The sequence below is a fragment of the Pleurotus ostreatus genome, assembly GCF_014466165.1.
Source record: "Pleurotus ostreatus strain PC9 chromosome Unknown scaffold_8, whole genome shotgun sequence".
Taxonomy (NCBI): domain Eukaryota; kingdom Fungi; phylum Basidiomycota; class Agaricomycetes; order Agaricales; family Pleurotaceae; genus Pleurotus; species Pleurotus ostreatus.
The window spans coordinates 1,711,743-1,729,467 of record NW_023503163.1 but is presented as its reverse complement, the minus strand read 5'-3'; the positions used below and the strand labels follow the sequence as shown (position 1 = coordinate 1,729,467).

The window sequence follows — 17,725 nt, the reverse complement described above, 5'->3', positions numbered from 1 at the left end:
TAACAGGCATGGCTTCAATGTATGTATAGCTCTGCGGTAAATGAATGAACTTGTAATGAAATCAAATTTTATAATGAACATAGGGCGGCCGCAACGTGAATAGCGGTCAACCCTATTGTTTTTGATCAGTTGACTGGAGCCCAGAGCGCGCTCAGTTGCTGTATTTAACCTCCCAATTGTTTCTGATGTTCTTCTTTGGTTCTCTTCGTGTTACATAACTTCAAATATATACGCAACTAAACTTAGTAGATGCTAGACATACCGAACGCCCACAATTACAAGCCAGTCGGTGTCCCTTGTCATGACGACGCGATACCCTAAGTATAGTACTACTTATACTATGTAGCTTAGCTTGGAAATGTGTACTACAAGAAATGCGTCTCGTAGAAAAGGAACGCAAAATCATGTTGATGGGCCCGGGTAACTCAAATCAACTCCAAATGAATGACTTAATTTCGGGTCTCCTACCGAAGTGTGACTGCTATTCATTAATGCGAAGTTAGTGCGGAGTGCCGTTATACGATAGATTCGTGGTGGTATTGCTATAAAGGCTATCGTTGTTGGTACTGCACGAAGGAGTCGACTGACGTACCAGCGGGTGCGAAGTGGACGGCGCCGTATATTACGAATATATGGCCTGGTGAGTGGATCGATCGCGAAGGTACTCGAGGACTCGTCTCAGCATTGATCTCGAGAACGACGTATACGTATATTGTATATGTTCGTCATTAAATACAACTGTTCTTGTAGCGTAGGCACTAAGGAATGACAGGGGGAAGGGAACTTGTATAGTCGACGGGCAAAGCAGCGGACGAGTCGGGGGCTACAATAAGAATGGACAAGTAGGGAAGTACAATGGAATGTCATGTAGGCTGTTGACAGCGTGGTCTATTCGAGAGCAATGCGAGGAAGAGCAAAGATGTCTGCGGACGGTCGGTAAGCGGGGAGTCGCAGATGATACGGTACTAAGAATTGCGTACCTTGATTGGTAGGTCGTAAAGGCCACATTGCGCCAGACGTCTGCCCAATGGCTCGAAAGACGGGGAGGATATGAAACGTGCGAACGGTAATGGAGAGCAGGGAGAGAGGGAAGGGTGTATGTTGGGTCGTTGAATGAAAGTGGAAAAGGAACGGCTGGCGACATTGAATTTGACAAATTTGTCGGGAAAAGCCTACGGCGGTTGAGCACACAAGACTTAATGCGCCCACCAAGACGTCCTGAACTAAAGAAGACGCTTGCAAGTTAAAAGATGACTAGAAAATGCGGTAACGGCTAAATATTGGAGATCGTATGGTTATGAGAAAGGTGAGTAGGGGCTATGATGGCATAACTGCGCGTCGCGCAGTGGGGGTGGGGGTGCTAGAGTTTTTATGAATTGAACGATGCATGCATGTAAAGTTGTCTGATGGAGGTGGACATGGAGGGATGGGAGATGATGAACAATGGATGTCGATGAACAATGTGGTAAATGGTTCATGAAAGGAAATGCCGAGAAAAATGAACACCAATGGGAGAGCAAGAAGTACAACAACCAGATCCCAAATAGCTGGAAAAAGAAGAAAGCCAGTGGGAAAGGGGACAAGATCGCCGGAGGCGGGGAGAGTTAGAAAGAACATCAATATCACAAACGGGAGGTAGGGGGCCTCATCCACCTCGATCGTAGGGAACGCCACTGCCGGCTTGGAAGAGGGCGCACTTGACCTGAGTCAAAGCGTCCCGTTCATCGGGGTTGACGATCCCTTTACCAGCCGTCTCCAGGAATGTTATCAACGTATCTATTGCTTCTTCTGCGTCCGCTAATGTTGGTTGACGAGGGGCGGTCGGCAAACGCGGACCATCCGTATGATATATTTCCTGTCCAGACTGGGTCTGTATGTAGACAGCAGGCGCACCCTGGATAAGCACGGGCATGGTCACTGCTGGTGGATCATGTTGTATGTGTTGAAGCTGGGGGTCGATGACCGATTGGTGCATGTGCATGTCGTCCTGAGAATGATGTACGTGCTGAGGTGGGTCATGTTGATTTTCCACGCCGTGATGATGGTGATATCCATCTAGATCAGAAGACGAGCTTTGCTGAGAGGAATGGTGCTGGCGTTCAGAAGCAGTCGGCCACGCCGGCTGCAGGGCAAGTGAAATGTGGTCCGTCATCGCGCTGGACGGTTCGTCTCCGTCCATAGGATCGTCCCTGTGGATACTTTGATGAGACATCCCTACATTGTGCCCCATGCCGTTATTGCGTCCCATTCCACCACCCATCATGTTCATCCCCGTGTTAGTGGGTTCTTTGGGAATGAGTCTTCCGAACTTGGCGAGTTTATGCCATTTGCCACCGCGAATGCCATTTCGATGTTTGAAGTTCTCTACCCAGCCGCTGCTTGCTTTGAATTTGTCCTCGCCAATATTCAGCTCGCGAGCGATGTCTCGAGCTTTGGAACGGATCATCGCGTCTGACAAAGACGTGTTTGAAGCAGTAGCCTCCGCAAGCCATGCAACGAGCTCCAGTTCGATGAGTGGGAATTTGGAGGGCCTAATCACAGGAGGAAGGATATCAGTTACGCGTAATTGAGAGGGCTTTAGGTACTTGCCGATGTTTAGCCACTCTCAAACCTTCATGTTCACCGACGTTGAGCCATTTAGACCTATGCTTAAGGATCTTGCTAATCGTGCTTCGCTCGACACCATAACGAGCAGCAATATCTTCTTGACGTGCGTTTGGGTTGTCACGATGATATTGGCATATGGCTTTGCGATCAACGTTGAACAGACGTTGCTTACGCTGCTTAGCACGAGGTGGAGCCAACGAAGGAATAGGTTGCGGTACGCCGCCATTAGACCCTAGGTTTGACAAGGCCGGGAAGCCGGACGCTGATGACGGCGGCGCAGAGGTAGAAGAAGATACGGAAGTCAACGCTGACGCGACGCTGAGGGCTGGCGATGCGGAACGTGGATTTGACGTCGAACTCGAGTCAGAGCGAGAATGATGATTTGGTAGGAGATGGGAAGGTACTCGAGAGTTGAATCCAGATGATGAAGACGATGAAGACGTAGAAGCCGGCGTCAGGGGGAATTGTGGTGACCGCATGGGATCCTGGAGGCCACTGGCGCCAATAGCTAGCGACAGCGATTCGCGCTCAGGGAACGGTGTGGACGTGTTATCCGACGCAGAAGGTGGTGGGTTAAGAGGCTCAAGCGAAGGCTGAGCTCCGCTAGGCGTCTGAGGCCGTGATGGACCTGGCAACATCATATTGTAGTACATATTCGATGTCGCCTGTCTCTGATGAATGGGCGAGCAAAGTTTTGTGGATATATTAGTGATTTGCCCAGATTCACGCAAGACAAGTACTCACCGAGTCTCGAGACGATTCAGATGGCTGCTCAGGGTATCTCCGGGGAGCATTTTGTGGCTGATTGCCCTCTGCAGCGCGTTGGCTGTAGCGAGTACGGTATCGATGTGGCCCGGTGCTGGCTGGTATTTGATCAAACTGCGCACCAGTCGCGGTCGAGGAGGAAGGGTCGTGAAAGTCCTGCGCGTGGGGGTATGTCAGAGAGTAGGCGGGTGATGCAGGTGAAGGGTATTCGTGGTTGTTGAGGTCGGCGTGTCTTGTGAAGTCGAGCGTCGGCCACTGGTGCGGGTGGTGCTGGTGGTGGTCGTGGTGGTCGTGGTGGTCGTGGTCCATGATGGTCAGAACCAGGACTGAGGCTGAAACGAGCCCAGCACTCGACGATTTGACTTGTAATAAGCCCAGACGCGATTTCCTTTTATGGAACCGGTTGTATGGGCTTGACGACGCTGTTGTTGGACTTGTTTCCTTTGTTGTTTGCCTCGGAAATGAAAACAAAACTCATGCACAGTCTCGCAGCTCAAGCATGGGCAACAGAACTGGCCTGCGAGATCTTGTTGAATCTGGCGACTCCACGCTTCCTCCACCGACCAACTTAATGTCACTGCTTCTTCCATTTCTGGGCCTCACTGCTGTTCTCCTCAGAACATTCTTCTCTCGCTGGTCTGCTATCTGAAACTAAATCGATGGCTCACACGATCCGGCTCTCTCAAAATTTCTATGTTATCGATTTTTTGCCCCGTCAGGTCCATTTCTGCTAGGCCCCTGGAGGCTTCCCTCGTACTACTGGAGAACCCCCTCCCAGACCCCCCGGAAATCCTTAACTCTATTCCGTTCTCACCACAGGGTCACGTCACATTTTCCGAACCATAGAGTCTTTGGTGGATTGGGTCCTCGATGGCTTGGACTTTGGACCAATGCACGCGTAGCACACCTTGTCGTCTCTTCTGGTCTCTGATAATCCTAGTCACGCTTGGGCCCCTCACATTCAATGATAAGCCTTAGCTGCTCTGCTTTTCCGCAGCTCACAAGCGAGTCCTGCAGCTCAACAGCGCCTGCTGACCGAATCGTCGAAGCTCTTTCCTACTGTGAGTGTAGCCTGCTCCTTTATGACAGGGAGAAGAACCGCACCGCGAGCTGGATAACACTGCTGACTCCCTGGGATAGCTACCGCATTCACGTGGAGCCATTGGAGAGTACCTTCGTCGTATTAAACTCTATCCTGACCACGCACAGTTACTGCGACTCGATCAGACACCTTCAGTCCGAGACTGAATACCAGGACGTCTCTCTGTATGTGTAGGCCGCAAGGATTACACCTTCCTAGGCGCGTCTCCAAACGCCACTCGTCCACACATCGGGGTAGTGGGGTCGTCGTCGCCACCAACACCCGTTGCACCTCCGCCGGCCATCCCTTCAGGCACATGTAGATCAAAGCTTATACGCACCAACAGCTTCAGTACCGTTCCTTTCGAACAACGAGTCTACCGTGCCGCAGGCAGGAAACATGAAGATAGCTTGAGGCGACTCAGGTGAGTTGGTCTAGCACCCCAACTCGTGCTGCGTCACAAGATGCATCACGGTACACGATACTCGTGGTAGCTGCGCACAAAGTGCGACATGTATATGCTCGTTTGTATAAGATTCATCGCGATAAGCCACGAATGTTCAAGACTGAAGAAGTCTGGAGTCTGGAAGTAAATACCTCCTTTAGGCGCCCGATCACGCCATTAAGCGCCTAATCCAAACGTTCGACAAACACTGATGCACGCGGTCTGCAAGGGTCTGCAACGTCTCCCGCTCGTCGCGCGGTGGTCGGCGTTCCGTACGCCGCATGACCCTCACTGGCATCCACCCCAGAGCTAGGTCGAGCACCCCGGATCGCTGTGGCTGAGCACATACAGCTGTATACGCGTATTGACCCCGGACCTTCTAATGCCCTGTCCACTTTGGACGGGTGAAGAGATGGTGAAGGGCTCCCTGATCGACTAGCCGTGGCTTCCAACGCTTCTGCTTCGACTTCGACCGCCTCATAATCCAATTCGGGCTTCAACACGACTCTACATGAGGTTATCGGCACCACGGCACCACCTAACCTTCAAATCTCAGGACAGTAGGACATTAGCTGGTGGGGGTAAACCGGTTAGACTTGTAGCTGGGATAATCCCTCGTATCTAGCGGCGGGGAATGGAGGGTGGAACCTACCCTGCGGACAATCTCCTCCGGCTATATCCACCGTGGCTCGTGGTATGGTTACTTCAAGAACCATGCTGCTGGATTTTGCCATCTCTTACGAACTGCCGTATAGCATCAAGAATCTTAGTTCATCGCTAGCAACTTCTTCCTTCTGATTCAACAACTTCTTGCCTAATCATCGACGTATGTCTGAGACTGCCGGAACATGTTGGCTCAGGGTAACCCACCGAACGGAATAAAAGGCCCCTCTGGTGCAAGTTCGCGTCATCCTGCCTAGATCTCGACCTCTTGGTATCCTTACCGTCGCTTATGAAGGTTAAGATTCATTTCTTGTGGACGCCCTCCGGTGAACTTAATTGCCAATAGGCTGCCGTTAATGTGAAGACTTCAATGATGAACGATTTTCCTTCCTTCCCGCCTTACCTAGGATGGTTATTCTTTCCGATGAAGTAGACGACAAGGATTCCACTATCGGGGACACGAAGTTCAGGTTCGGAGCGCCGTTCGAACTCTGATGCGAGTCGAGGTCCGTTATTAATCAACACGGGCAGCAATAACAACATCCATCATGCATGCAGGCGGACGGATGCTCAAATAATTGACTGAGCGATTTATCACCGTGGGTTGCTTATCGGCTGGTGCATGGGAACTAAGTAATGCGTTCTTAGATTTTCCATGGCGAACCCTCTTCTCGCTGAGCGCAACCCTCCTTTCGACCGCCATCAACAGCATCCGCGCTCTCTAATTGCGCGAAATTAAATTCATAGTAACCCGGACGACCTCTGGTATTGGAACACGGGAAAATAGTATCAAGTTTAGTAAAGGGCGGCATTCTAAGGACCTATGGAAGTAAATCAAAATCAAAAGGAGACATCCATTCCTGTTGATTGTGTTCGTTTGTTTAACGCTTCTTTTATTGCAGTAGGTGCGAACTGGTCAGTACCACATCGGGGATCATCGGGCGTGAACCTTTGAGCCCACACCCACTCCTCACCGACGGATATTTGCTCAGAGTTCTATGAATTCAGGCACTCTATACCATCAATCCCGAATTGTGATGATGTACTTCTTCATTCTTCATTCTTCGTTATACCTCATTCTCCGTAGTTGGTGCCGCCCCGTTCCTCGAAGTAAAGTTGCCTAAGCGCCTGACGAGCGCCCAACGAAACAAGTCGTGTACACCGCAAATCTTTGTACCCACCGGAGTACTCTAAAATATTGTGCCGCAGAAGGGTGCCGTCACTTGGAGTGAGTACAAACGTTTTAAAATTATGTATCAGCTCTTACCGGGGGCTTCCTAGCTTTTGACATGTCAGTGCGAATACCCCTGTCTATTATGTCCCGTAATTTGGTTACTAGAGACTCCTTACAGCTCTTTACCAGTCAAGTATAATTAAATCTTGCATGGTGTCGTCGGGTATGTTGACTATGCTGACCATATTCAACCCACGCAGCGGGTTCCGCCGCCCTCGTGCATTAGATTACGTTCTATGCTCCCTATTCTCTATTTCGTCTAGTACTTCTTATGCCTATCTTCTAGGTCATCCCATCAAGACGTGGCTTGGAGCTACTATCCTCTCTTGTACTCCTGCTATACTAATAGCCAATATTACAGAGGCCTAGGTCGTCGTCGCCTTATATGGATGCCTTGCGGTTACTAACGTGGCTGGTGGGAAAGGCGCCACCGGCAGGTGCGAACGTTGAGGATCGTTACCACCAACCGCCGACACACCAGCTACACGGTTTATACAGAGAGGGCGGTGCGATTTCCCGCTGACATGAGTCACTTGTGCATAGGGTTGCATGTTTTGATAGTTTAACACGAGACTTCCGTGGTGTGTCGCTTCTTTTTTATTTTCGGAGGTTTTTGGGGGCGCGTGGGCACCGTCTAACGCCAGAAGGCAGATGAACACACACGGGACTTCGCGCTTTCCTCGAGCCACGTGTGCAGACGCCTTTAACTCAATTCCTCCGCTCATCTGTATCGAACCAACGGGGTGTTCAGTACACGAAAACTACGTGCACTAGGCTGGGGGCAACATGGTAGATAGACTACTTGCCAGAATTCCAGTCAGAAGCTTGTCATCCTTCTATGCGATCGCTACAGCTATCCCTCCCCTCACGGTAGGGTTCCCAAACTCGCGGCTTCTCTGCAGCCTAGCTTCTATCAGTCTAATGTACTCTATTCTTATCCCGTATTCAGGCATATTTCGACTTCCTAGTTCCCAACCTCAGGTTGCGTCTCCTATGGACAGATCATCATGATCTATGGGGCTGTTTCTACGTCTTCAAGTACCCGGCGTACCGAATAAGGACATAAATTGGCTCGATTACGTAGGTCTATCCAATAAACCTCAACGAGGATGTTGATTATCTCAGTCATCATCAACCCTCCCACACCCACAACCTGGAGAAAGCGCGTGTATCATATGCTGGCGTGGCGGGATCGGCCGTTGGTGCAAATAAGGTGTAGATGCGCCGGCAAGGTGTGTCCGTCCTCTAGCGCTGTCTACTCTGCATAAGAAGGCGACCGCGTGTTGAGCTATCCATGGCCTTGCTCTTATCCCACGTGAGGTTTACTTGGGCCGCGATTCCACTCCGTGTTTCGATTGCAGCAATCGCGAGCTGGTGCGTTGTATTGGCCGTTCAACCTATAGTATACGCACTCGAGGCGTGATGGTTCCTCCAAGACAGCTCCAGTGTTCTCATAATGGATCGGTGGGAACCATTCATCTATAGGAACGGAAACATCCTGACGTTTCGTGTGGCCCTAGGACAACGATTGAACCCACACTGTTATGTGTGTCTAATTATGCTTCCTTCGTCTACAAGTATATCCCTCCGATTGTGGCGCAGCGAAGAAGCTTCTCATGCAACAAGAGGGCTGTTCAAAACCCCTGGTGGTGATCGCATGATTTGTTTGCGGCGGTATCTGTTGTGCTGCTCAAGGGAAACTCTGCTGGCAAGAACCATGACTGAGCCTTCTAAATACAATGCTATGATCAAGTAAAAATGTCCCCTCGCCCACCGACCGCGGGGCATGTGGACATTGTAATGGTATGGAATCTGATGGAAAACGGATGTCGGATTGAAATGAAAATCTTCCCTCGCAATCCGGCGAGGTGTCGGCTCAATTCGGCATGCGTTTAAGGGTGAGTTGTCCCGCACTACGGTTACCAATGAACAACTCAAGCATACAACGATTGACGTAGTCCGCTTGCTACTGATGGTATTGTGGACCGTAAAATCGACGTACGAAAAGTCCTCGTTTATTCTATCCGATGATAGCAACTACATGTTCCCATGGTTGATGCCTTGCGCGTCGTAGTGCTGTTAGATCGATCGTCTTTCACCACGAGTATTGCGAATATAAGTACTTTGGTGTACGATACTAACGATGAGTGCCCACGACAGTGAAAGAGTAAACACCCAGCGACGCTGCTCAGTGAGCAAGCTCGCCGTCAGAAACGATTAGATTATCTACGAGCCCAGGCCCAGAACCACATTGACAACGCCGAGTTACTTGGAGTACTGGTATTTGTTCTGTCCATGATGGGGCTCCCCTGATTGTTCCTATGAGAAGCAATACAAATACACCACGAGCATAGAGTCACCCTTCAAAGGAGGCTCCTGCGTTCGACAAACACAATCGAGTACTTTGCAGCTTTCAATAGTCCTGGCTTTGGCCGAATTTGGTTCCGCTCTGAACAACCTTGAAAGCTTCACGGAGTTTGAAAATACCGCGAACTCGAAGTGCCTGAGAATCACGTTGAAGTTCCCACTCGCTTTCCCGTCTTACCCTCCGTTGAAGAAGGAACGCTGGGCGGCGGAGCGTACTTAAATGTTGATTATCGCTGGCGTTCACGGTTGAAACAGTCACCGACTTGAAACAATGACTCGTACGGTCGCGATCGGATGGAATGTCGGAACCAGTCGGAGCAGGCAGGTGGCCTGATTGGATCCGGCGTATAGTACTAGAGAATCATGCTTCGCGCGCAACTCCACCAACAAATATGTAGACAGGTCGCAGGACGGTCCTCTGTCCTGGTCTCTCTGGCTACGCCCCTCGCGACTACTCGCCGAACCTTTTCCACCACACCGAACCCCTTTAACGCGTTGACAAGCGATGCTGCGAAAGCTGCTGCAACTCCGCATCCAAGTAAGAGTTAAAAAGAGTCTACGATATAGACAGATCTACTCATCTATGACAATTACAAGCTGTTGGGAAGGGCCAGACGCCACAACGAGAGAGTTCCGCAGACGGAGCAATAACGCAGTCAACGCCGGTCACCACGGTGCCCACTATGATCAGAGGCGATTGGGTCCTCTTTCACCCTGTTTATACGCCCGAAGAATTGAAGGCGGTGCAGGTACGCTTTACTTGAGGCCACTTCTTATCGTTGTTCATTGTCGTCTAGATTCTACACAAAGAGACAAAAACCATGACAGATAAGATTGCATACGGTCTTGTCAGATTGGCCAGGTTTGCAACTACATACTCCGTTTGTCGCTCGGCTCACAATGCGCCTAGGGCTGGGTTTGATTTCGTTTCGAGATATAAGCACAAACCCCTTCCTCCTAGCCATAACATGACCCTGCAAGAGCTTCGCAACGAAGGTTACCTCCTGGATCAGAATGCATGGCTCAACGTAAGTTTCCGACATATCTGCCGCATGTATGTCGCCCTTCATCCCTTTTTAGCGAATTCTATTCTTGGAGACGATCGCAGGCGTGCCCGGTATGGTAGGTGCGACCTTGCGGCATCTACAAAGCCTACGTTTAATGGTAAGTGTGGTGATAAGTCGTTCATTGAGTATCTCTCACTCATGCTTATCTAGCGGCGTGGTGAGTGAATTCCTGTAGACTGTGTGTCCTCAACTCATGTTCGACTTAATATAGACAATGGGGTATGTTTGATCTTTCCGACCTGGTCTTGCTGATGTCGAGCTATCCATGATTATCTAGTGGGTATGTATTTATCTCTTCGCTAGCTGATTGGTAGCAAACCATATCCTCCACAGATCCACACTCTTTTATCGGAATCGGAAAACGAGCGGATGCACTTGATGTATGTATGACTCATGTGTCAATACTTGTCCGTTGACCAAATGTTTAGGACTTTCATGACTTTGAGGCGGCCTACACCATTCTTTAGGGCATTAGTTCTCGGTGCACAGGGTGTTTTCTACAACTTGCTTTGTGAGTTAGACTTATCCGACCTTTTAGATATATTGACGTAATCTGTTTTACAGTTATGACATACATCGTCTCACCTCGAGCTTGCCATCGCTTCGTCGGATATCTTGAGGAGGAAGCTGTCATCACTTAGTCAGTGTTCCGTTGATCCATGGCACCCCTTCCTTTGATTGACATCGGCCCCTCAGTACTCGCTGCATACAGGACCTGGAAGCAGGCCGAATCCCTGAATGGTTTGTTACATGTTTCTCGCCGTGACTTGCGCTGAAGAGTGAATAGGGAGAATGAACCTGCACCCGAGATTGCCATCGATTACTGGCGCCTGCGCCCCGATGCCAAATTACTCGATGTTCTCTACGCTGTTCGATCCGATGAAACGACACATCGATTCGTCAACCACAGTCTTGCCGACCTGAATACAACAACGGACGTCAATCCTTTTGCATTCAGGGAACCGGATATGCATGTTAAAGGGAACAAGATTGGGTCAGTGATTCGCTAGGAAAGATGTCCTTCAGATGAAATATTGACAACATGTGGTGCTAGATTCGAGCGTTCGGAGTCGGAGAAATATGTCCAGGAATCTCATGATCTATATCTTCAAGAAAAGCAGAAAGGTAGTAATTGAAGGAGACCTCTTCCACCTAACCACAACTCAATTAGATTATTATTGTACCTCCCTGTACTAATAGGTATTGCACATATATAGTACGAACGCGTAGTTTGAGAATAAATTCTGGTTAGCGTCAGCTAGGGGCGGCTCCTTTCCCCTGACGTGGGGGATTTGATTCCGACTCGTGACTTGCGACGCTCAGTCGCGACGATCATGAGCACCATCGCTTGCAGTGGTCTGCTCGGCCTGCCCACAGAGATACTTCTCGCCATCACATACCAACTAGACCTCCCCGAAATTGTTGCCCTTAGTAAGGTGAGAGGTACACATTTCGATCATCCCGACAGCCCCACCTCTAAATATTTCGCCTCTACGGGGCAGACGTCTATTGCCGCCAATTTACTGACGAGGGATCGCACTATATGGCTGCACCTTTTCCAATCCATAAAGAAATCTCAACAACCCTTACCCCAACTCATCAGCACATATGAAGATGATCTATCTGTAGAAGATCTGGAGTTGATTGTGCATTCTACGCAGAGCACTGCGAACCTCTGGGCGAGACCACGACTGCCCCGGCCGCTAATATACAATCACTTGGAAGCATCCACCGTCGTCAGCTTGGATTTTTTCTTGGATAGATGGTTACTTTCCATCCATCTAGAAGGGCTTGTATATCTCTGGGATTCCTCGGCCAGAGGGAGCCCTTCACCCATTTTAAATTTTAGCCTCAATTCAAGAGGTTGGGACATTTCGACCTCGCAATACGATGTGAAATCACATAGTATCATCTCGGTTATCAGTGCTCAGGATGGGTGAGTCAGCCCAAGGGTTATAAATTACGAACTCCCTACCCTTATACCGTGTTCAGGTTACATTTCCGGATATACCGAATACCCTTGCCCAAATCTGTAGAGGAACAACCGGGTCCTGCAGAACTACTACGTAGCTTTGAAGGACGAAGACAGTTTCTTTTGAAGACCATCGACGCTGACCGTTCTCTTACCGTCTTCGTGCGATCAAATCGGGTGAAAGTTGTCTATTGGGGTGACTTCGATGGGTCTAGTCCACTCTCCCAAGCAGAGGCACCCAGGATGGCACGCCTATCCATTGCTTACAATGATACTACGGAAGATTTGGTAAGGGTGCGATGCTTTGCTTTCGCTGTGGGGAACTTAGCGGCACAATTCTAGTTAGATGGACTAGTGACAGTTCGCATCTTTGGTCCTTACCTCTTGGCCTTCAGAGTCCGTAGTCTCGGGGTATACGCCTTGCCTCTCCGACAGGGGGACGCGGATCACCTTCTGTACAAACACATGTTCTCTCTGAACGCTTTCAAGAACATCTGTATCTCCACCGTCGAGATTGTCAGCGAAACGGCCGAGCCTTTTGACCTCCGTATACAATTCACTTTCCTGGCGTACGATGTCCTCCAAGGCCTGTTCATGTATGAAGTTTGCATACGAGCCACGTCGGATTACTCCATAACACCTATGGTGGATTTAACTCTTATAGGCGTATATCCTCTCGCACACATCATTAATGCCATGACACCTCCGACTATGGCGCATCTGGCCCCCTACCCTACTTCATCCCCGAACACTAGCCCCTCGCGTGGCGCACCCACCCCTACCCCTACCCAGACGTCGTTCGGATATAGTGTATCCCAAGCTGCTAGAGGGTTCATTAGCTCGTATGCGCTGGGCACCCAAGGACGACGCGCAATTTGGATCGAGAGGAGCAGAGGAAGTACGACAAGGGACTTCATTGTGTGGAGCAAGGCGATCGATCCTTTGGAACAGCCTCGTACTATAGAGATAATGCGGAGAGTCATCCACACAATTGGATCGTATGACTTGAGAGGTGAGTTCTCTAGCCTCCTTGTGTGTATCCCTCCTTGAACCACTATACAGACGATGTGACCTGCTGTGCGTTGGCGGAGGCAAGCGGTCGGATTGCCTTCGCGAATCGTGCCGGCAACATATTTTTGATACCCGCAATTCGTCAGTGGGACCGCATGGATGACCTTATAGCTCGTCTCTCGGCGAGATCAATATAGAACTATTATTGTTATTATTCTTGTATAATAAAACTTTGTATAGAGACTTGTTCAGATGCACAATATGGACATTCCTCGGTCTCTAGCATGCGCTTAGGGCGATTGTTTTGAAGATCATGAAATTTTATGATTCTCCGAGAATACATTCGTCATAACATTCGTACGTGAAATCATTTGACATCGAAGAGCGTGACTGGAATACTGACAACAATTGCGAAAGGACGCGACAAATAACATACATAGCAAAATAACAAAGCTGGAAAAGCGAATCGAATGCGAAAGGGTCAGATATGCAAAGAGCGGTTGCGGGAGATATGAAAGACGAAACGGACGAATGTGATCCGATAATGCTTGTCCAGAATATACAATTGGATCGTTAGACTTCAGATTTGATGAACCCGCCATTCAGTAGACGCGAGAGAGTCTACGGGACATCGTCTTCCCTGGTACGATGGCCTTGATGGCTCGTCGCATAAGCGTAACCGTCGTGTTGCCCTCGTCTTTAGCTGTAGGCGAACCAGCACCTCCCGAACGAGTCATAATCCCCATTTCATCGACGATCACATTTTCCATATCAGCGCTAGACACGGGCGGGGGCATCGGCTTGCGTGCGGAGTAGAAGGCCCTATGGCTCTGCGACTTGTCTTTATGCATGTCGTAGCTCGCGCTGTTTCCAACGGGACCTGCGTTGTCTGATTGGTATCCGCGGCCAACTCGCTTCACCCCGGAAGTAGCCATAAGGAAACGGTCGTAAACGCCTTCGATGCGTCGTTGGACCTTGGGGTCGGGTTCGGGTTCGTCAAGATTTACGGTTCGTCGAACTTGGTAGGGCTCGACGTGCAATGGAGACGACGTCAACTCATCCAGCGAACGTTCTTCGTCATCAATATATATACGGGGCAAATCCGTGTCGGTGCGACTTGGTCCTGGAGTAGAAACAAATAGACTCCTGTCAACCAGCGCTGACAAGCGTTTGGATGTCGTAGGAGATGGTGTGTTAGCTACAAGCAACGTCAGCAAACAGCGAGGAAATTACTAAACAGAATGCACGCACATTTCTGTAGTTCAGATTCCAAAGCAGAAACAGGTGTAATACGTAACTGTAATAGATTTCCGTGAGATTTGCTTTTCTCTCTTCTCTTTGAAGGTGACATATTCTCGTTGGTGGTTTGTTTATCCGCGGGTTCGGGCGAGCGAGTCGAAACGGTGGCGCGACGTTGTCTATTGGGTGAGTGGGCAGCAGTGTGAGGCGATAGTTTGAAAACGTCTGTGGTTGGATCGGCGACGGGTGGAAGTGACACTTTCTCGAATGAGGTCGTGGTTTGGTCGCCTATCGAATTTCCGTGTTGGTCAAAGATCTGGGTAGCGGGTACGCGGCGTGGCAGACGAGAAGACCTATTGCTGTAGACTTGAGACGTCCGACGAGACACTGGTGCTAGTGGGAGGGGAGGAAGTGGAGCGTTGACGTTGGGAACAGACGAGGCAAAAGTTTGGCGGGTCTCTTCAACTACCTCTGCAACGGAATGGAAGTCAGCATTATGTTACAAAACTCGGATAGAGCCAGCGCTTACTCTCAACATTCCGCATCCAGACTGACAGTCTATCTGCTTGGTTGTCAGCTGCGATCCTCTCGCTGCGAGCGGCTTGTCGAACGACAGGCAGCGATGACTTGGCTGTCATTCGAGATCAGCTATTGCGGTGATTATGTCATTGGAGGGACAACATACCAGCTTGCAGGACTTCGACCTCCCAGGACTCCCGACCCATATCGGTTACGGTCACTGGGGACCTGCCGCCCACGGAGCTATACAGATGCAGAGTTTTATCTATACCAAGGACCGTAAGACTGCAAGCAACGCGATAAAAAGCCATCAACGTACCAATGGATCGCTGGATGGTGTGCTTGAATCCACTCAAGCCGGAATCGTACGGTGTTTGTGGGGAGGGACAATCTGCATGGCATGTTAGCCAAAGAATGGAAGCACAGTACAATAATCATACCAGGTGAAGTGGAAGACGACCCCACACTGTCCGTGATGATTGTGAATTGACTCCCAACGGGGCTTGCATTCTCCGTGTCACTGCCACCCCCCACTGCTTCGCTCCCCTTAATCTCATCATCTTCCACCTTCGCGGGTTCTAGCTCTCGTTCCCGTGCCAGTTCTCGTTCCCGCTCAAGCTCCTCGTCCCTCTCCTTCTCAATCTCCTCCAACCTCTGCATCTCACGCAGCCGCTCCCGTTCTCGCTCCCAATCCCTGACGCGTTCTTTGACACGGTCCTTCGGTTTGACGGCCTTGTTATGGGCGCCCTTGATGGTTGGAGACATATTCTCTGCGTTCCGTTTCGAGCATGTAACATCACCCAAAGCCCGACGCTGAGCCTTGGGGGTATCCTTGGAGTCGACCTGCGACTTCTTGGCGGGCTGGTACGCGGGTGATGCCGCTGGGTTTTCTTTCCCATTCTGGTTTGAGACAGCACCAAGAGGTCTCCGTCCACTTGTTGTACCGAACGTAGGGATGTTAGCGATACGGCGGGACTTCACGTTTGAAAGTGGTGTCGTAGGAGGTGACGCTTTGATGGGGGAGAGGTCCACTGGTACTCGTTTCCTGACCGTAGGAACTATGATTATCAGATCAGTATATAAATACGCCACTTCTCTGCAACGAGGCTTACCCTTGGTAGCGTTCACTTTGGGCTGTGACTTCGACTTGAGCAGGACATGAGGAGCAGCAAGCTTATTGTCAACCTTTCGGGAGAGCGGAGACCCAAGCCCTGGGGGGCTCGAAAGGTCGGTGTTCTCCTTCGTGCTTCTGGATGGCGTAGCTAAAACTCGTGAAAGGTCCTTCTCGAAGGCAAGTGATGAGTTGTAACTCGTTGAACGTCCTTAGACACGATGCGTAAGTTAGTGGGCTTAAAGTTGAGAAGGGCACTCACTGTGAGACACTTCGGATGGCTTCTGGGCCCAATATAGGTCAGCCATTGCCTCCGAGGCCGTACACCTCAAATCGGCATTGGGTGCCAACATCCTCCGCAGAAGCTGTTCTGCAGGCTTAGACATTGTCCAAGTCCCGACCCATTTTCCACGGAGAGTCCGAGACCAATAACGCTCCAAATCGTCTTTTGTGGCAAATTGTTCGCCGTCATAGAGTTCAAAGGGCGTTCTACCGTTGATGATTTCAAAGAAGGTGACGCCGAGGGACCAGACATCTGATTTGCGGGTATCGTGAGGAAGGCCGCGAGCTCGCTCGGGGGAGAGGTACTACGGGATATGTTAGTTGACCCAACGTAATAGCAAGTAAATCAAACGGACCTCGGGTGTACCGTAGGAGAGGTTACTGAGGAATGCCTTGCTCGACTTCGCGTCGTACCTCTCAGCGAATCCAAAATCGACCAGAACTGGTACGTTCTTATGTGATAGTAGGATGTTCGCTGGCCTGGAAAAGAGTTAAACAGAGCAAATATAAAGTTGAGTTAAGCTCACTTAATATCATTATGTACGACTCCGCGCTTGTGAAGAAACTCTACGCCAGAGAGAAGGAATCGGAACCATGTTCGTGCTCTCGACTCATCAACTTCGACTGTAATCAAGGTAGGAAGGTACGCCCTGCGAAATCGAAAGTTAGTCCGTGTCCCTTGGGCTTGGAAGGGGACGTACATGGTAATCATCGCGTAGGAAGGCGTTATTATAAAGGAATGGAAAGGTATTATTGACGGGTGCGGGTCAGACTTGAATTCGCGAACGATCTTCATCTCGTTCCATCTGCCAGACGCGTCGAATTCACGTCAATGTCACTGCACCAGGTGAATCGACTCACAACGATCGCACTCTTGCTGCTGTCGTGGGTGTCTTCGACCTGTGCACGAGTTTCACCGCGATCTTGTTCTCCTGAATTCTTGTCACGTCGTCTGCATTCGGCGAGTGTGGGTTGGCCTTTGGCCGGCACAACCAGACGCTGCCCCAGTTGCCAAATCCAATCTACAAGCACGCTCGCTGGTCAATGAGCTCTCTCCTCTATAGCTCTGCAAGACCCACCTCTTCTATGAAGGTCAGCTTGTCGGCCAGAACATTGTCGGTTAGCGAGAAGATGTCCGTGTGCTCCTGAGGAGGCGGCGTTGTTGAAGACGATGATGGTGGTTGCGGTGAGAGCTCCATGGCAAAAGAAAGGATAGCTAATAGTACAGCGAGAGCAAGAAGAAAGCAAGACAGCGTCGACCCCACACGAAACAAGGAAACGAGGCCAACGGTTCAAACTCGAACACAACACACACAACACAAAATAACACGCCAGTTGACCGTGAGAACGTCGCGTCCCTAA

General features: G+C 50.1%; 3 protein-coding genes across 3 annotated transcripts; 1 reads left to right on the top strand and 2 right to left on the bottom strand.

Moving 5' to 3' along the window:
- Positions 1 to 1,645: 1,645 nt before the first annotated feature.
- PC9H_010910 (uncharacterized protein) lies at positions 1,646 to 3,681 on the bottom strand (the record flags this gene model as incomplete). The annotated part of the gene is made up of 3 exons (XM_036780401.1): positions 1,646 to 2,584; positions 2,628 to 3,278; positions 3,352 to 3,681. 3 exons carry the CDS (start codon positions 3,679 to 3,681, stop codon positions 1,646 to 1,648), a joined length of 1,920 nt encoding a protein of 639 aa, XP_036627784.1.
- A 5,844-nt stretch (positions 3,682 to 9,525) lies between these two features.
- Positions 9,526 to 13,409, top strand: PC9H_010909 (uncharacterized protein; the record flags this gene model as incomplete). Its single annotated transcript, XM_036780400.1, has 15 exons — positions 9,526 to 9,700; positions 9,760 to 9,911; positions 9,960 to 10,024; positions 10,073 to 10,190; positions 10,243 to 10,326; positions 10,533 to 10,609; positions 10,658 to 10,740; positions 10,794 to 10,869; positions 10,926 to 10,970; positions 11,017 to 11,223; positions 11,284 to 11,354; positions 11,553 to 12,165; positions 12,222 to 12,489; positions 12,544 to 13,213; positions 13,264 to 13,409. 15 exons carry the CDS (start codon positions 9,526 to 9,528, stop codon positions 13,407 to 13,409), a joined length of 2,850 nt encoding a protein of 949 aa, XP_036627783.1.
- A 405-nt stretch (positions 13,410 to 13,814) lies between these two features.
- PC9H_010908 (uncharacterized protein) lies at positions 13,815 to 17,562 on the bottom strand (the record flags this gene model as incomplete). Its single annotated transcript, XM_036780399.1, has 13 exons — positions 13,815 to 14,410; positions 14,464 to 14,922; positions 14,981 to 15,082; positions 15,137 to 15,235; positions 15,290 to 15,361; positions 15,411 to 16,028; positions 16,083 to 16,292; positions 16,344 to 16,668; positions 16,720 to 16,843; positions 16,891 to 17,013; positions 17,065 to 17,169; positions 17,225 to 17,385; positions 17,443 to 17,562. The coding sequence occupies 13 exons, from the start codon at positions 17,560 to 17,562 to the stop codon at positions 13,815 to 13,817; spliced, it is 3,114 nt and encodes a 1,037-aa protein (XP_036627782.1).
- Between the last annotated feature and the right edge of the window lie 163 nt (positions 17,563 to 17,725).